General features: G+C 40.6%; 2 protein-coding genes across 4 annotated transcripts; one reads left to right on the plus strand and one right to left on the minus strand.

Moving 5' to 3' along the window:
* The first annotated feature begins 415 nt into the window (after positions 1 to 415).
* tomm34 (translocase of outer mitochondrial membrane 34) lies at positions 416 to 6195 on the plus strand. Its single transcript, XM_087801829.1, has 9 exons — positions 416 to 522; positions 633 to 743; positions 2228 to 2369; positions 2432 to 2531; positions 3145 to 3297; positions 4424 to 4581; positions 4650 to 4806; positions 5162 to 5288; positions 5962 to 6195. The coding sequence occupies exons 3-9, from the start codon at positions 2246 to 2248 to the stop codon at positions 6055 to 6057; spliced, it is 915 nt and encodes a 304-aa protein (XP_087657955.1). The 5' UTR covers positions 416 to 522; positions 633 to 743; positions 2228 to 2245; the 3' UTR covers positions 6058 to 6195.
* A 1049-nt stretch (positions 6196 to 7244) lies between these two features.
* Positions 7245 to 24141, minus strand: LOC148070123 (14-3-3 protein beta/alpha-A-like). Of its 3 annotated transcripts, none has more exons than XM_087801832.1 (7): positions 24000 to 24141; positions 13395 to 13554; positions 13162 to 13302; positions 11481 to 11604; positions 10664 to 10827; positions 10453 to 10548; positions 7245 to 8930 (listed from the first exon to the last, which is right to left on the minus strand). In XM_087801832.1, exons 2-7 carry the CDS (start codon positions 13545 to 13547, stop codon positions 8874 to 8876), a joined length of 735 nt encoding a protein of 244 aa, XP_087657958.1. In that variant the 5' UTR covers positions 13548 to 13554; positions 24000 to 24141; the 3' UTR covers positions 7245 to 8873. The 3 variants fall into 3 exon arrangements, with proteins under 3 accessions (XP_087657958.1, XP_087657959.1, XP_087657960.1); XM_087801833.1 differs by having other exon boundaries at positions 13395 to 13557; positions 24000 to 24136; XM_087801834.1 differs by lacking the exon at positions 24000 to 24141 and adding an exon at positions 14873 to 14977.
* Between the last annotated feature and the right edge of the window lie 264 nt (positions 24142 to 24405).

Below are 24405 nucleotides of genomic sequence, written 5' to 3' on the forward strand. Positions count from 1 at the left end.
TCAAAATCCGATCTTTTAAATGTTTTTTTTTTTAATTTTTTACAGAGTTTGATATTTTACTTTCAAAATGTAACATTTCTAGTTATTGTAAGTAAGTATGTGAGTTAATTATATTTTCAATGTATTATAGAGACATTGGCACTATTATACGAATATATATTTATATTGAATTTAATCTTAAAAAATGATTAAAATGTATTTTTTACAAATGTTGGAATTACAATATTAAACGTTATGTCGTCGTCGTAAAATTAAATAATCAAAAAAAATTAAAAGAATAAAAAACAAACAAATTCAACCTTTAAACGTAGAAATGATCGAGTTTAATACATCAAAGACACAATTAAAACTTGCATTTAGATTTTTAAAATGAAGTTTCAACATTTAATAATAATATTTACCTTTAGGTGGCGCTATTCAGAAACAACGTCACAAGACGTGAACGCATCACGCGAGAAACGAAACCTTCTTCTTCTTCTTCTTCTCCTCTCGCCCCCCGTGGAAGTGACCAGAGCGGCGGCTGTAAGTTCCTCCGCGGCTCCTCCTCGCTCTCTCCCGGCCAGGAACCCTCGTGGACTCCCTCGAGTAATGCGCATTTGCTGCACTCTCACGCCGCCTTCACATCCCTCCAGGCGCCGGCAGACGACCGCCAGGCTCCACCGGTAGCTGCTCCCCCCCTCGCCCAGGGACGAACACCGGAGAAAACTTGCCCCTCGTGGCCGCTCCTCAAGCCCGTAGATCCGGTAAGAACCGCTCGAGCGTTACTAGCCGGTCCCGGTTCTCTTAGCATGCTAACAGGTGGAGCCGGGAGCTAGCATGCTTAGCTAGCTAGCTAACGAGAACAAATACAGCAACAAAAAGGTGCTTTTAAACCTCGAATAATTTAATTTTATATCGTTATTAACAATAAAACAACGTGAATGTGTCAAAATAAAACGTTAACGTCAAAGAATATTGGTAAATAAAAATACATTGAATATTAATTCGATGTCAAAAGTGTTGCCAGGTAAACTTCGTCTCTGGTTCGAGACTTTGGTCCAAGTATGTCAACATCTTTCTGCGTAAATGTATCTTAAGAACGTCATTATTACTCATTGCATTCAGTTGCACAAGTAGAGGAGAGGAAATAAATTAATAAAATCAAGATAAAAGCCAAAATTATTATTTTATTGTATCTTATAAAACTTGATGTGAAAGCACTTTTTTTTAAAAAAATATTGACTTACTTACTTTTTAAGGTGCAATAAAAACTCGCAAAACAGATTAAAAAAACTATAGTCACGTGTAAAGACTAGTAATGAACAAAAGAAGTGAATAAAAAAATCTGAATAAAATAGTTTCTACATAATGCAGTCTTGTGGCCCCTACTTTCCCAGGTCTGATCTAGTTTTTAACTTCGTCACAAAAGCCATAAAAGTTTTCAGTTAATCTGCGCATGAGCTTTATTTATTGTTTCACTTTAACACAGTGATGTAAAAGTGAAACGTCCTCAGGGGCCACATTATGTCCCGTGACTTTTACAAGGGGCCGTAAAGTGAACGCAAAGAAGGGACAAAATGAAGTAAAGGAAAGTAAAGTTCATTTTATGACGAAGCTACAACTTATACATTTTTAAAATGTAATATAATGAACCATAAATTATAATTTCTAAACACTTAATTAACTTTTTTAATTTTGTATAAAAAAAAAAGACAAAAGTAGAGAACCTTCAAGAAAATAAATAACGTGTTATTTTTATTTGTTGAAATGAACAATTGTATGTTGAAATGAATGACATAAATAAAAACAAAATAAGATTGTTTGCCATCAGAGGAACTCTAAGACCTGCTCATACTGACTTCACGAGGGCCACATAAATGCAGTCAAAGGGCCGCGTCTGGTCTCACTTTACTCGGGTCTGTAAAACTAATAACTTAAACTTCGTAAACGAGCAACAAACCAGTTAGTTCGCTTATTATTTATGCTTCGTCTTCAGGGGCCACATTATATTCTGTGGCTGTTGTTGGGGGCCCTAAAGCAAATAGAAAGCAGGAACACAAAAAAGTAAATAAAGCAAAGTTATTATTTAACGGGAAAAATAGCTTTTTTGAATGTGCGTACCCAAAATAATATACATTTGCAATATGTAATTATTTCATAAAGAATATAAAAGTGAAGCAAAAGTACCTGAAATGAATCATGTCACGGTTCTATTCCTTGTCGTCCGTCTCATCCCTCGTTCCTCCAGACGCAGACTGAAGACAACATGCCTCAGAAGCAGAAGTCCTGGTCGCAGCTGAAACAGGCAGGAAACGAGTGTTTCAAGAAGGGCCAGTACGGCGAGGCCACGGCTCAGTACAACCAGGCCATCAAGGAGCTGGAGAAGTCCAGTGAGTCCGACATCCGACCCCCCCCCCCCAGTCCACCTCTGACCCCTGTCGTCTCTGCTCAGGCACCAAGAACCTGGACGACCTGGCGGTCCTCTACTCCAACAGAGCCGCCAGCTTCCTGAAGGACGGGAACTGCTGCGAGTGTGTGAAGGACTGCAACACGTGAGTCCACTGAGCGCCTGTTGCTACACTTCTGTCGTTGCATATGTAGGTGGATCACGTCATCAGAATATTGTTACATCTTCTCTATATATGGATTTTTTTTAAGCATTTAAAAAAATATTTTTTACATTGGAATTTGTTTCTATTGAATATTTGTATTAAATGAAATCATTTTGTTAATACTAAATACTAAAAGATTACTGAGCTAATTGATCCAGTTATGGTGGCACTATTGTATCAATCTATATTGAATTTAAAAGACTACCAATTAAAAAAAAAATCAATTTATAAAATGCATTTTTTAATTATTGGAGTTAAATTGTCATTAATTCAATTTGAAAATATTCCACTTCTAAAAGTTTTTTTTTTACTAGCAAATTCAACCCTTCAATAAACAAATAATGAAATTCAATTATTAGATCACAATTCTATGCTTAAGAGAACCAAAAAGTTTTCAACATTTGAAATTCATTCAATGTTTTGATGTCACTGATCTATTCAATACCTGCCTCAATGCTGCCCCCGTGAGGCGGATGTGTGCACAACCATGACCACGTCAATATCAACCAGTGTTGTTCACAGAGAGTGTTGATGCGACCGTGTCTCCTCTCAGTTCGCTGGAATTGTCTCCGTTCAACGTGAAGTCTCTGCTGCGTCGAGCCGCCGCCCAGGAGGCGCTGGAGCGATACCGTCAGGCGTACGTGGATTACAAGACGGCGCTGCAGATCGACTGCAACATCGCGTCGGCCCACGAGGGAACCAACAGGTGCCAGAGAAACACTCGCGACTTGTTCTGGAGAAAAACACTAGTGTGTTTTAGAGAATCTGACGATACAGGGTCAACATTACGATATAGTGATACTGTAGTAACAAGGATATATGTGTAGTATTGTCCAGTACTTGACTCTGGTGTTGTAGTATTTACAGACCACATGACTCTTGACGAAGTCGTAACTGCTTTCATTTGTTTTCAAACCAAAATAAGTCCAAACATCAGCTTTAAAGGCTGCTAGAGTCGATTGTATCCTCTCGTACTCAGATGAGGAGGAAGTCACGACTGCTGCCATCTATTGGCCGAAGGTTTAATTGCAACAAAAAAAGCAACAAACGCTGTGAACATTTGGATTTAATTTGTAAATAAAAATGCTAATTATTTGATGTAATCCAAAATGTATTTGAATATAAACCATTAAACACTATAATTTAAATAAAATGACTTGGAAGCAACAAAAAAAAGACGCATACTTTTTAAAATCGACAAAGTATGAAAAAGTTATTGCGATATTTAAGTGTATCAATATTTCCTTACACCACTATTAACCAGCTGCAGTGATGAGTTCACAGAGAGGGAGTGAGAGTCAATTATTAAAGTTGTAAATATGTTGAATAATTCAATTGATTAAAAACTCTAGTCGGACCTAAATAAAGTTTTGAATGATTTTGAGACTAAAATGTAACTAATTGTGTAAAAGTTAACAAAAGGATAATTTTCTGTATCCATAATAAATATTATATTTATCTGGGATTGACAGGATGTTGATTTAAATAAAGTTAATTTAAAACTGCGTCCAGCTCGAACGTGGTTGTTTTCAAGTGTGTGTTCACGCGTGTGTACAAGTGTGTGTACAAGTGTGTGTACAAGCGTGTGTACAAGCGTGTGTACAAGCGTGTGTACAAGCGTGTGTACAAGCGTGTGTACAAGCGTGTGTACAAGCGTGTGTACAAGCGTGTGTACAAGCGTGTGTACAAGCGTGTGTACAAGCGTGTGTACAAGCGTGTGTACAAGCGTGTGTACAAGCGTGTGTACAAGCTTGTGTACAAGTGTGTGTGGAACATGGAACACGAGTTGACGGCTGGTTCTGGTTCCGCGGATCTTCTCCGGGTTCTTGCAGGATGTCGAAGGCTCTCTCTGAAGCTGACGGACCTTCATGGCGGGACAAGCTTCCTGCGATCCCGAGCGTCCCGATGTCTGTGAAGGAGAAGATCCATCAGCAGAGCAGCGGCGGCGGCGTCAGGGCGAGCCCTCAGCAGCAGCAGCAGCAGCAGCCGGGTGAGTTGTCGGTTCTACGCCGGCGTGCAACGGATGAACTACCGGTCGACTGACGACCGTGACTCCAGTGTCGTCGGCCGTGAGCTCGGAGCAGCTGAAGAAGGCTCAGGCTCTGAAGGAGGAGGGAAACGCTCTGGTCAAGAAGGGTCAGCACAAGAAGGCCGTGGAGAAGTACAGCCAGAGCCTGAAGCTCAACCCCGCAGAGGTCACGACCTTCACCAACAGGTGAGACTCAACATATTAGACACTATGAACGTGTTTGATGGTTCAAGTCCTCGCGTCAGTGAGAAGCAGGAACAGAAATAAAACGGGGAAACTTGCCCGTAACCGTGTTCAGGAACCATCAGTAGATCCTGATCCACAGACCTCAGAGCCCGAGCTGGGGTGTAAGTCTGGATCAGATCACTGATGGAAGGTCTGACCATGAATAGATCTGAAAGTAAGAAACGGAATTTTTAAAGTTGATCCTGAAAGAAACTCGCAGCCAGTGATGAATTTTAAGGATCAAGGAAATGTGAGTTCTTCTACTAGAGCGGCTCAGAAAGGTGAAGATGATCCTGTAGTATATTTGTGTGTTCAGGGCGCTGTGCTACCTGTCGGTGAAGATGTACAAAGACGCCGTCAAGGACTGCGACTCGGCTCTGAAGCTGGACGGCGGCAACGTGAAGGCGCTGTACAGGCGAGCTCAGGCCCACAGTGGCCTCAAGGTCAGTGCTACTGATGCAGATGTTGGACTGGTGTGTATCGTCTTTGAACTTTGAGAGGAGGCGAGAGAATTATACCTTATAACTTTATTTCTTAAATAATCAATTAAATAAATGTGAATTATCTGTAGCTACCACATGACTCTTGACGAAGTCATAACTGCTTTCATTTGTTTTTAAACCAAAATATGTCCAACATCAGCTCTAAAACCTGCTGGAGTCGACTGTATCCTCTCGTCCTCAGTCACGGGCAAGTTCCTCAAGGTTTAACTGTTCCTTTAGCTGAGGAGGGTGTAAGAACTGCTGCCATCTAGCGGCTGGACGCTTAATTGCAACACAAATATTAACACTGTGAATATCTGCATGTTGATTTCAAATAAATAATAAGAAAATCTAAATTATTTCTCAAACACACTTTTAAACTGAAAAACCATCAAATAAAACTCGTAAAAACATGAAGTTTTTGATACCTCGCTCAAATATTCCATCAATCGGCAAAAGAGAATTGGTCCCAAAAACGGGTAGAGAATGACCTCTGAGAAAACTGAAGGTCGTGAGAAACCTTAGGGGAGTTGACCTGAAAGAACATAACATTTTGAAAAAAGTGCGTTTGAATCCTGAAGTGAGAACCTCTGCTGAACGAGTGAATCCTGTTCTGACCGAGCGTCTCCTTCAGGACCGGAGCTCCTGCGTGGACGACCTGCAGCGTCTCCTGGACGTGGAGCCCAAGAACTCGGCGGCGCTGAAGCTGCTGGAGGAGGTTCAGAAGTGACCTGAAGGTCCGACCGGAGCTGGAGTCGTCTGCTGCACCGAGTGTTGCCTTTTTTTGTCTTTTAAATTTCAACTTTGGAAATATTTATGTCTATTTATACTGTGAATGTTCCGAAGAATAAACCAGTGTCTCAGACTATTGATGTTCAAACACGTCTTTCTCGTCCGGAGTTAAACCACCGCCATCTGGTGGTGTGTGTTGGTAATGATCAGGTGATATGATATATAGTGATAGTGTAGTAACAAGTATATATGTGTAGTATTGTCGAGTACTTGACTCTGGTGTTACAGAATTTACAGACCACATGACTCTTCACAAATTCCTAACTGCTTTAGGTGCAAACATCAGCTTTAAAAACTGCTGGAGTCACTGTATCCCCTCGTCCTCAGTCATCGCCGGGATCTTGCACGATTTCATTATTGATTTAGCTGTGGCTGACGTAACTGCTGCCATCTAGCGGCCGGAGGTTTGATTGCAACACATTGCATGTTAATTTATAAAAAATAAAAATCTAAATTAATTTTTAAACACATTAATCGAAAAACCATAAAATAAATCTATGATTCAAAAGTCAAACATTGATTTTCCATTTGGTTTTAAACATTAAATCTAGGAAGAATAAAGTGCCGTAAATAAAAAGAATATTGCGATGTAGTCGTAGCGACATTTTCAAACACCCTACCTCCACCTGTCGCCATCGTTATCTCGGCTTCCTTCGTGTCTCAAATCACCATATCATCAGCAAACATCATGGTCGATGAAGACTCCTCCCTCGCTAACCGAGCGCTCACAAAAAGTAACTTATGGTGGAAAACTGAAGGATGGAAGAAAATGGTTTCGTTTTAAGAACATTTATCACTTTTTCAAAAACAATTTGACAAATTCATTGACAAATTGTCATTTTGAAAAAATATATTCCCAAAATATTTTTGGTTTCATGTCAGGCGATAGTTTAAGAAACTGTCCAAATAAAAAGAACATTTTGTGAAAAATCTCTGGACAGACGTGACTGTAGGTGAAGAACTTGAGCTTCTGGACGAAGAGTGGACGTCCTGGTCCTTCCACAGACGTCGGTTCATCCTCCAGCAGGTGGCGCCACACCCGTATGAGTCCAAAAATGACGACGGTTCTGACGACGTTCTGACGCCGTGCTGCTCTGGGATCTCGACCCACACAAGAAGCAGAAGTTTTCGGAACTGATAAAACCTTTATTTCACTTAAAATCGTCTTTTACATTTCGTCCTGTTTATAACACGTAAGGTGAAACTAGAGTTTTATTTTTTGAAAAGACATACACAAATCTAGAATTACGTCAATAACCAGGGAGGGGGGCGGGGGGGACGAGGGAGGGGGAGGGGAGTGTCCGGGGGGCCTTTATTTATCTTTTGTCAGTTTGAAAATAAAAAAATTCAAATCGGCGTTCTTAAGCTAATCTAAAATTTCACAACCACGTGCGCTAAGCAAGAAAACTGTCACAGAAGCAATTTTTTTTTTTTCAAGATTTTAAGTTTTTTTTGGGGGGGAAGAGGAGGGGTTCGGGGGAGGGGCGGGTGGTTCTCTTTTTTTTGTATTTTTTGTACTTGGAAGCGGAATACTGGTCAGTAAAAACAAAAGATTGGAAATACCAGATATACAGACAGGCTCGGCGCCACATTCACTACTGCATGGATCAGTTTTTCCTTAAAAAGCGAAGAGTAACTTTTTTCTGTTTGGCTAATGAGAGAAGGGGGCGGGGCTTATGAGGGGGTGTGGTGGGGGGGGGAACATTCCAACTTCAGTGCATGTTCTTCACCAGCGGAACCATCTACGGGTGGAATGTGAGACGATTGTGACACTGATTCGTTGGGAATGTTGCGACGGAACCGAGTCACGGGACCAACCGGCGGGAAAGTCCCGAAGTCTCGGCTCGTCAACCTGCGACCGGGATTCTGTCGCCCGCGGCTGACGTGGAGCGACGCCCGCGGAACCGTCGTCTTTCGACGCGACGGCGACCGGACGCAGAATAACCGTCTGTGACCTCGGTCGGCTTCGACCCGGGACTCCCCCCCCCGGAGGTACGTCTGGATGCTAGCTGGATGGCGGCCGGTCTTAAGAGTCGTTTAATCTGTCGGGACTCGACCCAGAGGTCGTACACGGAGCGACCTTGGACTTGTGAAGATGCTCAGGGAACCCCCGGGGTGGTCGGGGGTGCACGAGAGAGAGAGAGAGGGGGGGTCAGGACGGACGACGGCGGAATGCTTGGAGTGTTTTCGCGCTCGCTAGATGTTTCTGGAGAAGCTCAGTGTCACAATCTGTCCTCGTGTGGAGCCTTCTGTATGACCTTCAGCAGAGCGACCCTGGGCTGGACGACCTTGGCCCTCCAGAGAGAAGAACGTAACATCACAGTGTTGTTGAAAATAATCGGACAGTTTAATATACTTTTTTTTTTGTTCTGGATTTGGAGTCAACACTAAGAAAAGCCAAAAGAGGGTCGGGAGCTAAGATCCATGAATCCACTAGAGGGCGGTGTTAGGGAGGAGATTAAATAGGAAAGGGGGGAGGAGGGGGTGTTAAAAAGACAAATCAATGTGGGGTCGGATTAAAAACCCTCCCAGCGTGCAAACGGACCGGCGGGTGGTCCGCCCGGCCCCGGAGTGCCATGATGGGGGGGACGAAAGGGGGAGGGGCTTAACCCCCCCCGCCCTCGCATGTTTGAGTCGGTCGGGTTCATGCTGCTGGTTATACAGAAGGTCGGGGGAGGGGATGAGGAGGGGGCTCGTGTACGAGGAAGAGGAGGAAGATAAGGGGGAGAGTCGGGGTCAACAGTGAAGTGCGCTCTAGTTCTCGCCCTCGCCAGCTTCACCCTCGTCGCCCTGGTTTTCTGATGTCCACAGCTGTGAAAAACAAACAAACAAACAAACAAACATGGTCAGTTCTGCGTCTTCATCATCATCAACATCACGTCTCTTGAGATTTTGTATCTGCTAATAAACAAACCTGGAGCTAGATACTATATGCTAACATGGAGCTAGCTATCATCTGCTAATAAACAAACCTGGAGCTAGATAGTATATGCTAACATGGAGCTAGCTATCATCTGCTAATAAACAAACCTGGAGCTAGATAGTATATGCTAACATGGAGCTAGCTATCATCTGCTAATAAACAAACCTGGAGCTAGATAGTATATGCTAACATGGAGTTAGCTATCACCTCCTAAAAAAAAATAGGGCTCGCTAGTATATGCTAACAGGGAGCTGGCTACCATCTGCTAATAAACAAACCTGGAGCTAGATAGTATATGCTAACATGGAGCTAGCTATCATCTGCTAATAAACAAACCTGGAGCTAGATACTATATGCTAACATGGAGCTAGCTATCATCTGCTAATAAACAAACCTGGAGCTAGATAGTATATGCTAACATGGAGCTAGCTATCATCTGCTAATAAACAAACCTGGAGCTAGATAGTATATGCTAACATGGAGCTAGCTATTATCTGCTAATAAACAAACCTGGAGCTAGATAGTATATGCTAACATGGAGCTAGCTATCATCTGCTAATAAACAAACCTGGAGCTAGATAGTATATGCTAACATGGAGCTAGCTATCATCTGCTAATAAACAAACCTGGAGCTAGATAGTATATGCTAACATGGAGTTAGCTATCACCTCCTAAAAAAAATAGGGCTCGCTAGTATATGCTAACAGGGAGCTGGCTACCATCTGCTAATAAACAAACCTGGAGCTAGATAGTATATGCTAACATGGAGCTAGCTATCATCTGCTTATAAACAAACCTGGAGCTAGATAGTATATGCTAACATAGAGTTAGCTATCACCTCCTAAAAAAAAATAGGGCTTGCTAGTATATGCTAACAGGGAGCTGGCTACCATCTGCTAATAAATAAACACAGAACTAGTTAGAGTCTTCTAATAAACAACAAAGTGCTAGCTAGTAAGGAACAAATACAAAGCTAGCTGGTACCTAGAGATAAACTAAAACACACTTGGCCCTAACTGGAAGTTGCTGATAAAAAAACATTGCGCTAGCTATCATCATCTGCTTAACACATTTGAGCTGACTAGCATTGCTAATTTACTAACAAAGAGCTAGCTACCATCTGCTTATAAACAAAAACAGATATAGCTAGTAAATGTTGAAAATCGAACACAAAGCAAGCTAGAATCTGCTATTAGACAGACCTGTCGCTAGCTAGTATATGCTAACATGGAGCTAGCTAGCATTAGCTAATAGACAAAAATGCTAGGTAGCATACATAAATAAACAAACATTTGACCGTTTTAATTGCGCTACAACCTCAGGAATGTTTGATAATGCGTCACATACTACACATGCTAGGTAGCATATCTAAATAAACATGCTAGCAGCGCGACTGCTCGTCAGACTCACAGTGAGGTTGTCCCTTAGTAGCTGCATGATCAGCGTGCTGTCTTTGTACGAGTCCTCGTTCAAGGAGTCGAGCTCTGCGATCGCGTCGTCGAACGCCTGACGAACACAAACAACAGCAGCGTTACGAACATGAATCTCTCTCAATGGTCAGGTTCTCATCCTGATCTTCTTCTTCTTCTTCTTCTTCTACTTCTTCGTCAGGCGACCTCACCTGCTTGGCCAGAGCGCAGGCCTCCGTCTGCGAGTTGAGGATTTCGTAGTAGAAGACGGAGAAGTTGAGGGCCAGACCCAGCCTGATGGGGTGCGTGGGCTGCATGTCCTTCTTGCTGATTTCGAAGGCTTCCTTGTAGGCCTTCTGGGAGTTGTCCACCGTGTCTGCAACACAACGCCAGGTTGAGCTAAACTCTTGGTTTTCTTGAGTTTAGAAGAGAATCAGAGACATCGGAATATTGAACGCTTGGATTTTAACTTCTTAAAATCTTGGAGTTTTTGTTTCTTTTTTATATAACCAAATTAAATAATTTGTATATTTAAAGGTTCAATTCATTTTTAGCGAATTAAATACATTTTTTTTTTAAATTTTCACACATGGAGTTTGATATGAAACCAAAATGTAAAAAATAAATGTTGTAAATGACCTTTGAATTTAATATAGAAACGTTGGTATAATGGTGCCACGATACGATTAATTGAATTGAAAATATATATTTTTTTAATGTGTAAAAAAAAGCAAAATATTCACATTATCTTAATTCAATTGTTAAAAAATATTTTTTGAATACAGATTTGTTTCGATAAATTTAATACAAAAATTCAATGGTTAAAAAACATTTAAATAAAACATTTTAAACATTAAATGTAATCATTCAATATTCTAAAGACTCTCAGATACTTCAATAGATCTTCTAACAAGACAAAAATAAACTCGATCTCCACTTCAAAAAGCTGAAAAATGGAAAGTTGATTTTGTGGTCTCTGGCGGAGGAACATCACATGACTCCTGCGGTGCTTCGGGTGTGAACTCTGACCTTTCTTCGTGTCTACGCCGGCGACCTCGGACAGGTATCTGAAGTAGTCTCCCTTCATCTTGAGGTAGAAGACCTGGCTCTCAGGGGGGTTGGCGTTGGGAATGAGGTATTCTTCCAGGAGTTTCTGAAACACAATCAAGAACCCGGTTCCATTACTCACTCCCGGACGGGTCGGACCCGCATCGGACGAGGTTCCTGAGCTACAACGTGGCCACTGACCACTGCGGACGAGTGACTCTCCCGCTATGTTAGTTTCCTTCAGCTGCGATCAGACAGAACGTTCTTCAGATCTTGTGACCGGATCAACGGGAGCCTGGAGCGTCTTCGCCACTGAGAGCCGCTTTGTTCTCCAGACATGAACATGGTGACGGTGGAATGTTCCGGAACACAAGCCTCATGTTTCATGAACGGACCGGAAGTTTGAATCATGTTCCGTCCAAACTAGTGACGAGTCCTTCAAATATTTACGTGACGTCAACATAGGAATGAAGTCAAATCCACTCATGCCTTCAGAAAATTTAGCATCAGACAATTTATCGATGTATTTTAACAAGTAAATCAATAAAAAAACGAAATTTCTTCACTTGTATTTCTCAACACGTCCACCAGGTGTCGCCTTCACTCTCCTCCCTTATTCCTTCAGTTTAAGTGACACCTTGTTTGACCTTCAGAATGAGATTAGACTTCTCATGACACTCTTTTAAACTTTGAGAGTCAACCTGAGTTTTTACCGCGGATGAACCGTGTGTAGTAATCAACACGTTTGTGTTGTCAGGCTTTGAAGCTAGTTTTGTGGCCGTTTTACACGATAAATGACATCATTTTAAATAACTTAAATGTATAAATAAGTAAATATATTTTTAAATGTTAGAATAAATAGAACAAAGAACAATTATATTTCTGTGTACATATAAAGTAATTTATTTTAACTTGTATTTAGTTTTCCTTATAATTATTATTATTATTATTATTTCAACATTTACTGATACATGTATTTAAAAGTTTCGCTTTTTCTTAATATCGATTTTCCCGAGATTGTCCAAAGTAAGAGGAGAACTGAATATAACTGTACATGTATTAAACATGAATAAGTAGATATGTATAATGTATAAATGTATATATATATATATAAATAAAAGTTTAAAAGTCTAAATGAATATTTACACAGAAGTTTTTCATCAAACATAACATTTATTTATTTATTATTTTTATGTTTATACATTTGGTGATTTTTTTTAATACATTTATTTAGTAATACTTTTAAATGATCATCCTTCATAATTGTATATGTTTTAATTTAATTAAAAAATAATCATTTTTACACTGAGATATTGTTGATATATGTTGATATAAGTATTCTGAAAACTAAGGACCGGAGTCACACCCACTCGTGGATCAGGACTCTGCGGTCAGATCTGTAACCTTTCTCCCTCGTCCTCGAGCACATGAACCCGGTCCGTACTCCGCTGCCGGTGGTGGCGAGAAGCCGCTCTAACTTTCTCTGCTCGACTCTGTGGAATCGATGCGTCACTGAGGAGATGAAACTGAATCTTTGTCTGCAGCGTCAACAGCTGTTGGCAACTTAAACGCAGCTTCCACGAGCAAACATGTGACGGTTTATTCTCTCCTCAGCCAGGAGGGATGAGCCCCCCCCCCCCCCCCTCCCTCGGCGTCCACCTACCAGAACATCATGGCAGATTTCTTGGAGTTCAGACTCGATCTTCATGCGGTACTCGCGGGCCATCTGCTGCTTCTTCTCGTTGCCCTCCGTCTTCTGCTCGATGCTGGAGATGACGCGCCAGGAGGACCGGCGAGCGCCGACCTGAGCGACGGAAGAAGAAGACGAACAGGGTTGAGGAACGTCTCGAGAGAAAAGCGAGCGTTTCTGGAGCCGAGCCCAGGACGCAGACGTACCACGTTCTTGTAGGCGACAGACAGAAGGTTGCGCTCCTCGTTGCTCAGCTCGTTGGCCTGCTCCGTCACCGCCTTCATGGCAGCCGCCATGTCGTCGTAGCGCTCGGCCTGCTCCGCCAGCTTGGCTTTCTGCACCAGCTCGCTCTTATCCATCTTGATGCTGCTGGAGGAGAGACACGGTTCAGTTCAACGATGCTGGTCCAACCAAACCAACCAAAACATTCGCTTGAAATCACGAGTCATGAAAGTGTATCAGTGTCATCAGATTAAATGGTTGAATTGAACATTTCAAATGTTGAAATAGGGAATATTTTTTATCTAAAAGGTAACTGCATTAAATCCTTTTTTAAATAATTTCACAATTTTATAGTGAAAGGCTAAATATGTCTTTATTAAATGAATTGACTTTGACATTTTGAATATATATATATATATATATATATATATATATAATATAATTCCAAATCAATGCTTTGTTCACACAGAGTTTGATATAATAATAATAATATTATAGTTCTAATAATACAAGAATAAACCTTCTCAATTCCATATTTCTTAATGTGTAGCCTTTGAAATTTGATATATTAATGTTGGTTTAATAGTACCACCAGAGAATTCCAATAGTGTACCGAGCTATGCAGCCGTTTTACAAATAGAGCTGGATATTCTAATTCCAATAATTTAAAAAAAGTACATTTCCTAAATTCTATACATTTTTTATTTCCTAGCCATTTCAATTCAACATGAAAATGTCGGTATAATAGCGTCACCACATTTGGCTAAAGTTGAACCAAGTATCTCTGTTCTCTTTTGGTTTTGTCTGGTTGTAATTATACCAACATTTTTATATTGAATTTAAAAGACTAAAAATGTTATAATATTAAATTCAGAAAATGTATTTTAGAATGAATGAGATTAGAATATCAAACTCTTATGTGTAAAACATTTTTGGGGGAAATATGAAGTTTATTAAAAAAAAATACACCTTTTTAATATAGAAATGATTGAAATCCCTCAAATAATACAACATTTGAAATTTGAAATTCAACTGTTCAATATTCCGATGCCACCGATTTACTTCCATCAACTCCCTGTAGCTGATGATGCGTTTCCTTCTAAATCTTCGTGGCGCGAGCTGAAGATGGAGGCCTGTGTCCTACTTAGACCTCCAGACTCATGTGGAGAACCGAGGAGCCCCTGGGAGGTGGAATGACTGGCAGCAGTCGATCCGCTGGAGTGAAACCAACACTTGAAACGTTGACGTCTTCACGCGTTACGTACAGTCAGGGCTTCGTCGGATAATCGCGGCGAAGAGAATCCCCGTCCGACACTTCGTGACGCGTCATGTTGATGATTTACTTACGACAAGGAAGTTCAACAATTCTCAGAAAGAACCATGAAGAGGATCAGCTAGCGTTAGCTAACATGCTAGCGGGACCAACAAAGCTAAGTCTAAAGGACGACAGACGAACACTCACCCTTTGAGCTCGTATTTCAGCCGATTCAATCAAAAGTTCTCAGATAAGACGCTCAACTTAATCCACTCTTAGACAACAAAACAACTTTGATTTCGCTCGAACAGAAGTACAACAGGCTTGCTCTGGTTCTTTATATCTCCCAAAGAGACCTTTGACTTCAGCGACGGTGACTTTCAAACACGCTCGGACCAATGACCACAACAGGACCAATAAAGACAAAGACTTTCAGCACAAACACATGAGCTAACAAAGACAACACAGCGGCAAACAGAATTGAAAATTATCATGTTTATCTATATCACCACTGGGGGTGTAAGAAAATATACTTGATATTGGGAAAATACATTCACTATACTGTTAAGATATTTAACAGCACTGTTTCAAAATGAACATTAAAATATTTACTATGTTCTTCATTTTGTACTAACACATGCAGTTGTACTTACAGATGTTACTTTCTTTGTAGCTAAAGTAAGAATAAAACCTCTTGAGATCACAGCGATGACTGAGGACTAGAGGATACAGTCGACTTCAGAAGCTTTTAAAGCTGATGTTTGCACATATTTTGGTTTGAAAACAAATGAAAGCAGTTACGACTTCATCAAGAGTCATGTGGTCTGTAAATACTACAACACCAGAGTCAAGTACTCGCACAATACTACAAATCGCAATATATTACAACATATCGTATCGTTGCCTCAGTATCGCCAGATTCTTGCCGATACACACAGCTAACAGAAATGTATTTTATTTTTATTGTTGTTACCATATAGATTATTTCTGTGAATTTGTTTATTCCACACTTTCAAATGAACTGGTCGATTTCTATGCAGAGAAAGCTAGTAATATAAAGGTAGTTTTAAGACAAAATTAAACAAGTTCTTATATTGCTTTAGTCAAATTAACTATTTTAGCATCGACTTTACGTTGTATAAGTAAGTAAGTAATTTTTATTTGTATATCGCTTTTCAAGACCAGGGTCAGAAAGCGCTTAAACAATCAAAACAATATTCAATATATATATATATACGTTAAAAGGTCAAGATAAAACTGATAGCACAACAGGAGTTCCAGAAAATCAAGGAAAAGCCTGAACAAATAAAAACATCTTAAGATGTTTCTTGAAGGAGTCAGTATAGTCTCATTCTAGTTTGTCATTATCTCCATATTTGTGTCTCATTTTGTTTGTAACACAGGATAATAGCTTGTTTATTTACAATATTTCTAATACATTTTGGTTGAAAGGTGACGGTGTCATCAATGTATAGACAAAGACTGGACGGGTCAACTCTTACGGAGCTAACCTCGTTTTTTCCACGCGTTCACATGTGAAATCCATTTTTAAAGTGTTTCACTGGCACTGCAGTCCCATGTGTGAGCAGAACAAAGTAGCACAGAGAAGCCCTGGATGACATGAATCTACACAAGGACTCGGCAGCGAGACATTTATATCACATGACCGCAACCACACGGCTGAAAATTACCCGGCGTCACTGTTCTTCTGTCACACATATTGAAACACGAGGTCCGGGCCTCGTAATGAAGACGGACGCGGCCGCCGACTTCCAATCCGCCTTTAATAGCGACATCACTCTTTGAGTTCTGGTTCTGGCGACGCTGAATAAACAACGTTTCTTCTTCCAAAGGATTAGAACCGGCGTATATCGTGCGGCCCCGAAGTGACGCCAATTTTAAAGATGAATGCAGCGTCCCGGAGCGTTGGGACGGCGGTTGTGACTTGTGATCGTTTATGTAACCGAGCGTTAAAAGTAGGAGCGACTACGGGTGAACTCCAGCGGGCCATCAGCGGACGCCATCATGATGCATTTTTAAAGGCTGCTGCGGGGAAATGAACTGAAGGGGAATCTCACAAGTACCCGGGTCGGAGACCAGCATGTGGATTTTTTAACAAGGACTGTGGACCTGAGAAGTTTACGGCTTCCTCACCCACATGAGCAACGCCGCATCATAAAAACATAAAAACGGTCTCCATGGCGATTTCAACTCCTACACCTGTTTGTTCATGAAAGTACTTAACCTCAACCGATCTGGATTAGTTCTTATTTTTTTTTTGGGTCTCATTAGAAACAATAGCATTTAGTTTGACCCTAAAGTGAAAGTTCAACCAAAATTCTAATTCCTCTCATTTTCTACTCACCCTCATGTCAACAAAAAGGGGTTGGGATTATTTATTTTCGTTGTACGTCCACATGACGGTCACAAACGGCGCCTCCTCTAAGTCGTCCAAAAAGGCACTTAAAAAACAGCCAAATAGCTCGTCTGTGGCGTCCATCTTGTATTGAAGCAACGACATGAGGAATTGTTAATAAAGAAAATTAAGTCTATTTTAGAAGCTTGTTTTTGACAGAAGCTAAAAGGCTAAAATGCTACGTAGACATGAACAAAAAGGTGAATCATCTCTTGTAAGGTCTCGTCTTGTAATTTGAGGAATATTTGAAAAGAAAAGAAACGAGTAAACGAACATGATACAAAGCAGTGTCACCCTAAAAAGAACTACAGAATGATGTGATGACTCATCGCTTATCTCGGACTGCTTACTCATAGACGGGTCAAAGCGCTAACAGTGATTCTTTAGCAACAAACTCATCAACCCGACAAGAAGTCAAAGGTGTTACTGCACCTTTATAATGAATCTTAAATGATCCACTTTGACATGAAACATCATTTAAAATTACCACCATTCAAACAATGGACACAACATTTGTCAGACTCTAAAAAAAGCAAGTCATTCTATAGAAACATAAGAGTCACATAAGCACTACACTTTGACCCACAAAGATCATCGTTGACTACAATACAGAAACTTTGGAAAAAGACATTTTGATGAAAAGTTAGCATATTTATGTATCAAGGATAGCGTCTGTTATGATTTTTATCAGGACAACGACAGAGATAATTATGATAAAATGATGTCTACAGATTTAAATACAATCTAAATCATGTTTCCTGGTAAAGGAATGTCAGTTTGGTTTGTTAAAATTATAAGTTGTGTTTAAAGGTTGGTCCCTGGACAGTTGGATTATCTTATTTAACCAAGTTCTGGTGAAGAAAAATGTTCGCCTCGTTTATCCTACGTGTCATCGCCAGGAAAAACAAACGTGTTCTGATTTGTGTACTTCGATGCTGACACACGAGTATAAAATCAAAGTGTCTGAGGGTCCAGTACAGAGCAGTGATTGTCTGACTTAAACGCATGTTTGCTTTTAAAGACGATGTTTTCCCTAAACAAAAACTAATTTGTTGTAGCCGGTTTGAACACCACTAGAAGAAGAGCTAAAAGATGTACAAAGAAATATGCAGTTTCAGGTTCAAAAACTCCCTGTAAAACGCTCCATTACTTAACTGAACTGACTTCCACCAAACTCACAAGTCAAAGGTCACATAGTGACTGCAGGGACTACTTTTATGGGTCCAGGACCAATGGAATGGATCAGTCAAGCACAGAAAAGAAGGCAGTTATAAGTGCTGGAGAGTGTTCCGCTCACAAGAGAAGGTTGAGTTTTCATACGGTAATAACTACTTACGATCACGCCCCAACCCTAGAGCTACTCATTTTCTTTCTTTCTCGGGATGACTTAAATAATTGCTCTTCGCTATTATAGAGCAGGGAAGGTCCGGGTGGTAATTGAAGCCCCACAGCACATTTCCACTGCTGATTGAGAGGCGCGATCATTAAATCAATTGATGGCAATTATTGAGCGAAAAGTCATTCGTTGTATATTAGTAGCGGAAATCATTAGATTCTCTCTTTTGTTTTTCGGTTGGATTTGACACACTTACATGTCAATGACTGAACCTTCTAACCACAGAATCAACTTAAAACTTGTGTTGGAACAACAAAGAAAAAATATTATTTAAATTTGACAATATGTGATTATCAAGATCAGAAGATTATTTGACGAATTGAAACGTTATTGCCTGATATAAGCATGTAGATTAAACAATACACACAACACACACTAAACAATTTCTCGAGGGAGGCCTCCTGAGGGATCCATAAAGTTTATCTATCTATCTAGATAAGTATTAGTATTGTTTCTGACCCAATCCCATTACAGCAAAGCCCTTCCAGTAGTTACATAAGAAATATTGATTTTTGTAGACCCATTTCAAATGGGTCCTAAATTATAGCAAACAATAACTTATGAATCATATAACTTCATTGACTGTATTTTTTTAGACTATTAGCCAAACACAAAATCCTTTAATGTTCTCAGTAATTGAAAGTGTGCCATAGACATTAACTCTGGTTATACTTACTGAGCTTGAACCAATTTGATGTCATACACGTCGTTAAAAAAATATGGTAAAATACGTAGCCACACTGCGAGTCACAGTAGTATTACTCCATGATTCTTGTAGTATTACTCTGTGAGGCGCCTGACTATGGAGCTTTACCTGGCCACGCGAAGCCTCACTATATTTATTCTGTGATTTAAGAACATTTGAAACCATGTAAAAGTACAATAAACACCTAGAAATGACTGAGAAGGAGAAGAGCAAAAACACGGTTATTTATTTTTCTAAATAGTTCCAACTTTGATACACATGTAAATGTTGACACCCCTAATATAGACAGTATAAATAGAGTAAAATATATATATAACTTTATCTACGTTGTTTTAATACTGCACTTTTCGTCTGAATAATTGTCATGTTTACATCAGGGAAAGAGTAGAATAAGAGTGATTTATTTAACCATTTACAACACTTTGACACGGGAGATAACAACAACATTTTTGTATGAAGTAGTTATGATCAGAAAAATGTCTAGTGCTCGGTTCTGTTTTTCAGTCATCTTATTTCATTCTTTTACTCTGTACCGACACTAAAACAAATTCCTAAGTTGTGTTTACAACACTGGCAATAAAAGTTTCTGATCCATCAAACAATCTAAAACTGAAATAAATTCTTACGATTACATAACATAAATGTTATAAATCATTATACACTTTTTTAAAACCGGCATTGTTCTTATTGCAGTGCACTTTTCTACAGTTGAAAAGAAAACCCGTCCGAGCTAAACATGATCATCTGAGGATAAAGATATCGATTAAGAATCGGCTTTTAACAACCATGACGTCACTGTCGTTTCATGCGGTCACATCTGGCTAACACGTTAGCCTCGCTGGCCTGCACGAGCTAACGACGCACAATGATTATAAATCAATAACTACAAACGTATTAAGCACTTGAATCGAGGTGTTATGTCTTATATCACCTAATATCACAGCTGTGCTGCATATTTCATCGAATAATCGAAGGTGGATCAGCTCCGTGGAGCCGCTAGCTTGAAGCTAACGGGCTCAAGCTAACGGGCTCCGGGCAGGAGGTGTGTTCAGTTCAGTGAGCGGCTGTAAAAAAAAAAAAAACGTCGCCCCGGGGAACTGTTTTAAAAAACACACGGTGCTCGTAAGTGTCAAGCGTCTCGCAGCTTCCAGGCAGCCGTTTAAAACACCGTCGTTACCGCTCCTCACTGGAGCGATAGCGAGGCTGCTAACCCGACGTCACGGCGCTGCCTGCGGGCACAGCAGTTAGCTCGGCCGGCTAAAGGCACTGACCCAGATCCGTCTCTGTGGATGTTCAATAGCAAACATTGATTGATTTGCATTCGATTATTACACTAAACTGCCTTAAAAAAACTACGAATACTAAGATTCTCCAATTTTACAAATAATATAGTATCAAGATCTTCCTCTCTCTTTGCTCTTGATGATCTACTGACTCCTTTAAGAAACATCTTAAGACGTTTTTATTTGTTCAGGCTTTTCCTAGATTTTCTGGAACTCCTGTTGTGTTATCAGTTTTTATCTTGATCTTTAAAGTATATACTTTATTGAATATTGTTTTGATTGTTTAAGCGCTTTTTGAACCTGGTCTGGAAAAGCGCTATATAGATAAAAATTAGTTACTTACTTACAACGTGTCCTTCATTGAGACCTGCTGGACATGCCAGTTAAACCTGCAGCTGATCAAAAATGTCACTTATTCTATAAAATACATGTCAGGTTTGCTTCTATTAAGAGCTTCTTCTCTCAGGTTTGCTTCACCGGCGTGACCGGGACGGGAAGACAAACTAAGGCGACGAAGTGCAGGTGAGTTTATTAACCGAGTTTCGATGTAAACTCATGGATTATTCGAAGCATCGTGGTTCTGTTGCAACTACTGCCATTAATGTTTTTATTAAAGTAAATATCAATGAGCTGATGCCGACAAAGTATTAGTCAACCAGGATGAGATGAATGTCGAACACGTCGCATGAAGCCATAAGAGTCTCATGGAGACGTTTTTCTGAAACACTTGAGAACAAACAGGCGAGGTCAACAAAAACACAAATTAAGTTTCCTCTCACCCCCTGTACGAGGCCAAAACATTTTACTGTCGGCGCTGCAGTCTCCTTGGTAATAATGTATGTTGCCATGGCAACATATGAGTGTATTCTCCTCGTAAGTTGCCATGGCAACATACATTTGAAACTACTAGCTTTGTCTTAAGGTGTGATTCTATTTTTTTTTTTTACTGTATCCATGTGTCCTGTGATGAACCTTTAAACTCGCATGACGTCAACAAGCTATGGCAAGTATAAACTTTTTTTTTTGTTGCATCTAGTAGATGGTTGCTATGGCAACACAAATTATGGCTTTTTACATTTTTACCAATAATATACTTTTTGTACACAATGTTTAATCTCACTTTACCATTTAAATGTTATACACCTTAGTGTATTTGGTATACTTGGGAATATTTAAAAAATGTAAAATACTTTTATTATTAGCTTTTAGTCATGTTACCAAGTCATACTTTATTCAGGAGTTCTTATTTCCCCAAAGGGATACGTGTGGTTGTCATGGTTATTACCTAATGATTCTCATCCTTACATTTATTTAAATGTTTGAATTAAATGATTTATGAAGATAAACATAACAGTTATTCTTTTGAATTTCTTTGACACAATTGGAACTATTTTTGTTTCCAATCCATAAACTTTTTTCTGCTCATCCCTAGTTCTTGAAAATATAATCAAAATAAACGACAACGTTTTAATATCAATATACGTCTTCTGGCCGTATTTTAACGACTGTGTAATGAGATTTTTTAGATTGCAAGATTTCTGAACTAACAAAGATTTATCTTAGGTTTAACCTTTAACCTTTCGACTATCTTTCTTTTCCCAACAATGGCTCTGTTGTGCTGCTCAGAGTTGCCATGGTTGGCTTTAATCACCTCATCAAAGAGATTTTTATCCATTTTCAAAGTCTGTCTTGGTGACTTCTTTTAAGACTTGAACTAAACCTGATGTAAAAGCGATAGTTCACCCAACGTTCAACTTTCACTCATTTTCTACTCACCCTCATGTTGACTAAGGGTTGAGATTATTTCCAGAGCAGTCCGTTCCTTTTTAGAGTTATAGACGAATATGTTTGTTCATTTTAATGTAGCAACTGGAGCTTAGTTGTCTTCATCTTCGTCCAAACAGACACTTAAAAACATCCAAATACCTTCATACTGCTCGTCTGTAACGTTCCTCTTGGATTGAAGCCTTGACATGAGGACTTGTGCCCGAAAAAATGTGATAATTGTATAGTTTAAGCTTGTTTGTAGCAGAAGATTAAAGAATAACAAGCGATAATATTGTGAGCGCATACAGTCTATTGTTTACACTAGAAGCCCTTGCGACATTAACCAGAAGTACTTCCGTTCGATATCGCTTGTTATGGCTTTAAATTTCTGTTAAAAACAATCTTAAAATACAGATTTATCTTTTTTTTTCTCTGGAACAATTCCTTTCGTTGAGGCTTCAATACAAGATGGTCGTTCCAGACGTGCATTACGAAGGTATTTGGGTGTTTTTAAGTGTCTTTTTGGACAAAGATGAAGACGAATACGACTGATCATCATTCGCTTAATTCAAATGGACAAACATATTTGTCTAAAACTCTAAAAAAGCAACAGATTACTCTGAAAATAATCCCAAAACCTTGAGGGACATGAGTTGAAAATGAAGGAATTCACTTTAACTTGTCCTGTATTAATAGGTTATAAATCTGTAAATATGTGTTCTATGACCGACCACATTGCTGCATGATGTTTGATGCTCCTCAAGGGATGCTGACAGGTTGCCATGGTAGCCAGGTGCTTTAATTGAATTCTCCACTAGAAACGGAGTCACAGAATTTCCCCAAATCCTATATCATTTAAGATTAATCCATCAACCGTTTTTTTTATTGATAGCTGGAGAAGTCTTTTGTGGTCTGTGTGCGGGTGACATTAGCATGGTTGTAGGTGTTCAGGTGATCGAGTGTTGCTCAAGGACACCAGGGTAGCTGGAAGGTAGCCTGAGGCTCCTCACCGTAATCTCTATAATCGCCGCTGCTCAGCACTGCGGCTCTCGACACCGTCGAAATATAGAAGGATTTATATCCTTCTTTTTGGATGATTGTTGATTTTTTTTTTTAACGCCGTCTCAGTGTGGCCCCGAGAGAGAGGAGTGGGGGAGAGAGGGGGCTCCCTGGATACGGGGAGGGGGGGGGGGAGTGTTAGCTTCCATATCCATCCGCTACGCCATGACAGAGCGCAGCTAACGAGCGACAATTACGGAGCAATAACTGAAGAACCGCCGCACGTCCGCCGAACCGAACCCACTTCCCCGCGACCTTCCGCGCCGCACGGTCGCCGCGGACGACGGCGGTGGAGATGCTGCGGAAGGGGGATAAAAGGGGGCGAGCACCACCGCGGCAGTTAAGCTGTCAAAATGGCCAGACTCGGGCTTCTCCCTCCCGAGTAACGGTGCGCGAATAACGGGACTCACGCAGAAAAAATAGGCCTTAGACCGAACCGCACGCAGCGCCAATGAAAAAAATAGGGCGTGTGTGGAATGATAGTCGGAGGATACCCCGCATCTTTCGTGTATTATTGCGGTTTTACAGACGCATTATCTCTCGGCCCTTAAATCCTCGCATCCAGTCCCCGGACTACAATGGACATCCTCCGCCGCGACGTAAACCCCGAGCCGCCGCTTGGGGCCGCATCACACCCACACAGAAACCCCCCCCCCGCGCCCCGCGACAAAATGACACAAAAATCCGCGATATGGCGGCGGACTCACATTTTGAGCACACAGGCGATGCCGAGTGAATTCTGCGAGAGATGGGGAGTTGACCAGAGTCCGTCCTCCGCTGCTGCTCAGGGTATTCAGGGCAGTACCACTTCCGCCTGCTCTGACACTTCCGCTTCCTCCACCCCTCCCCCGCCGGTTGGCAGGGCGACCCTGCCGCAGGGTTTCCCGCGACTCTCGCAGGGGCTTTGACGTCAGAGCGGCCATGGCAACAGCCAGGACGATGACGTACGAGCAAAATCTGTGTTTTTCAAGCGACAGAAGGTAAAACACAAGAGTTCGGAGTAACAAGATTGGTGTTTTAGCCACGCGGTCTAACGAGGGCTCGTGACGTCACGAGTCTATGACATCATAGGTCAAATAACAGATGTGAAATTGTGATGGATTGATATAACTT

Source organism: Callionymus lyra, chromosome 10 (genome assembly GCF_982586985.1).
Source record: "Callionymus lyra chromosome 10, fCalLyr1.hap1.1, whole genome shotgun sequence".
Classification (NCBI taxonomy): Eukaryota; Metazoa; Chordata; class Actinopteri; order Syngnathiformes; family Callionymidae; genus Callionymus; species Callionymus lyra.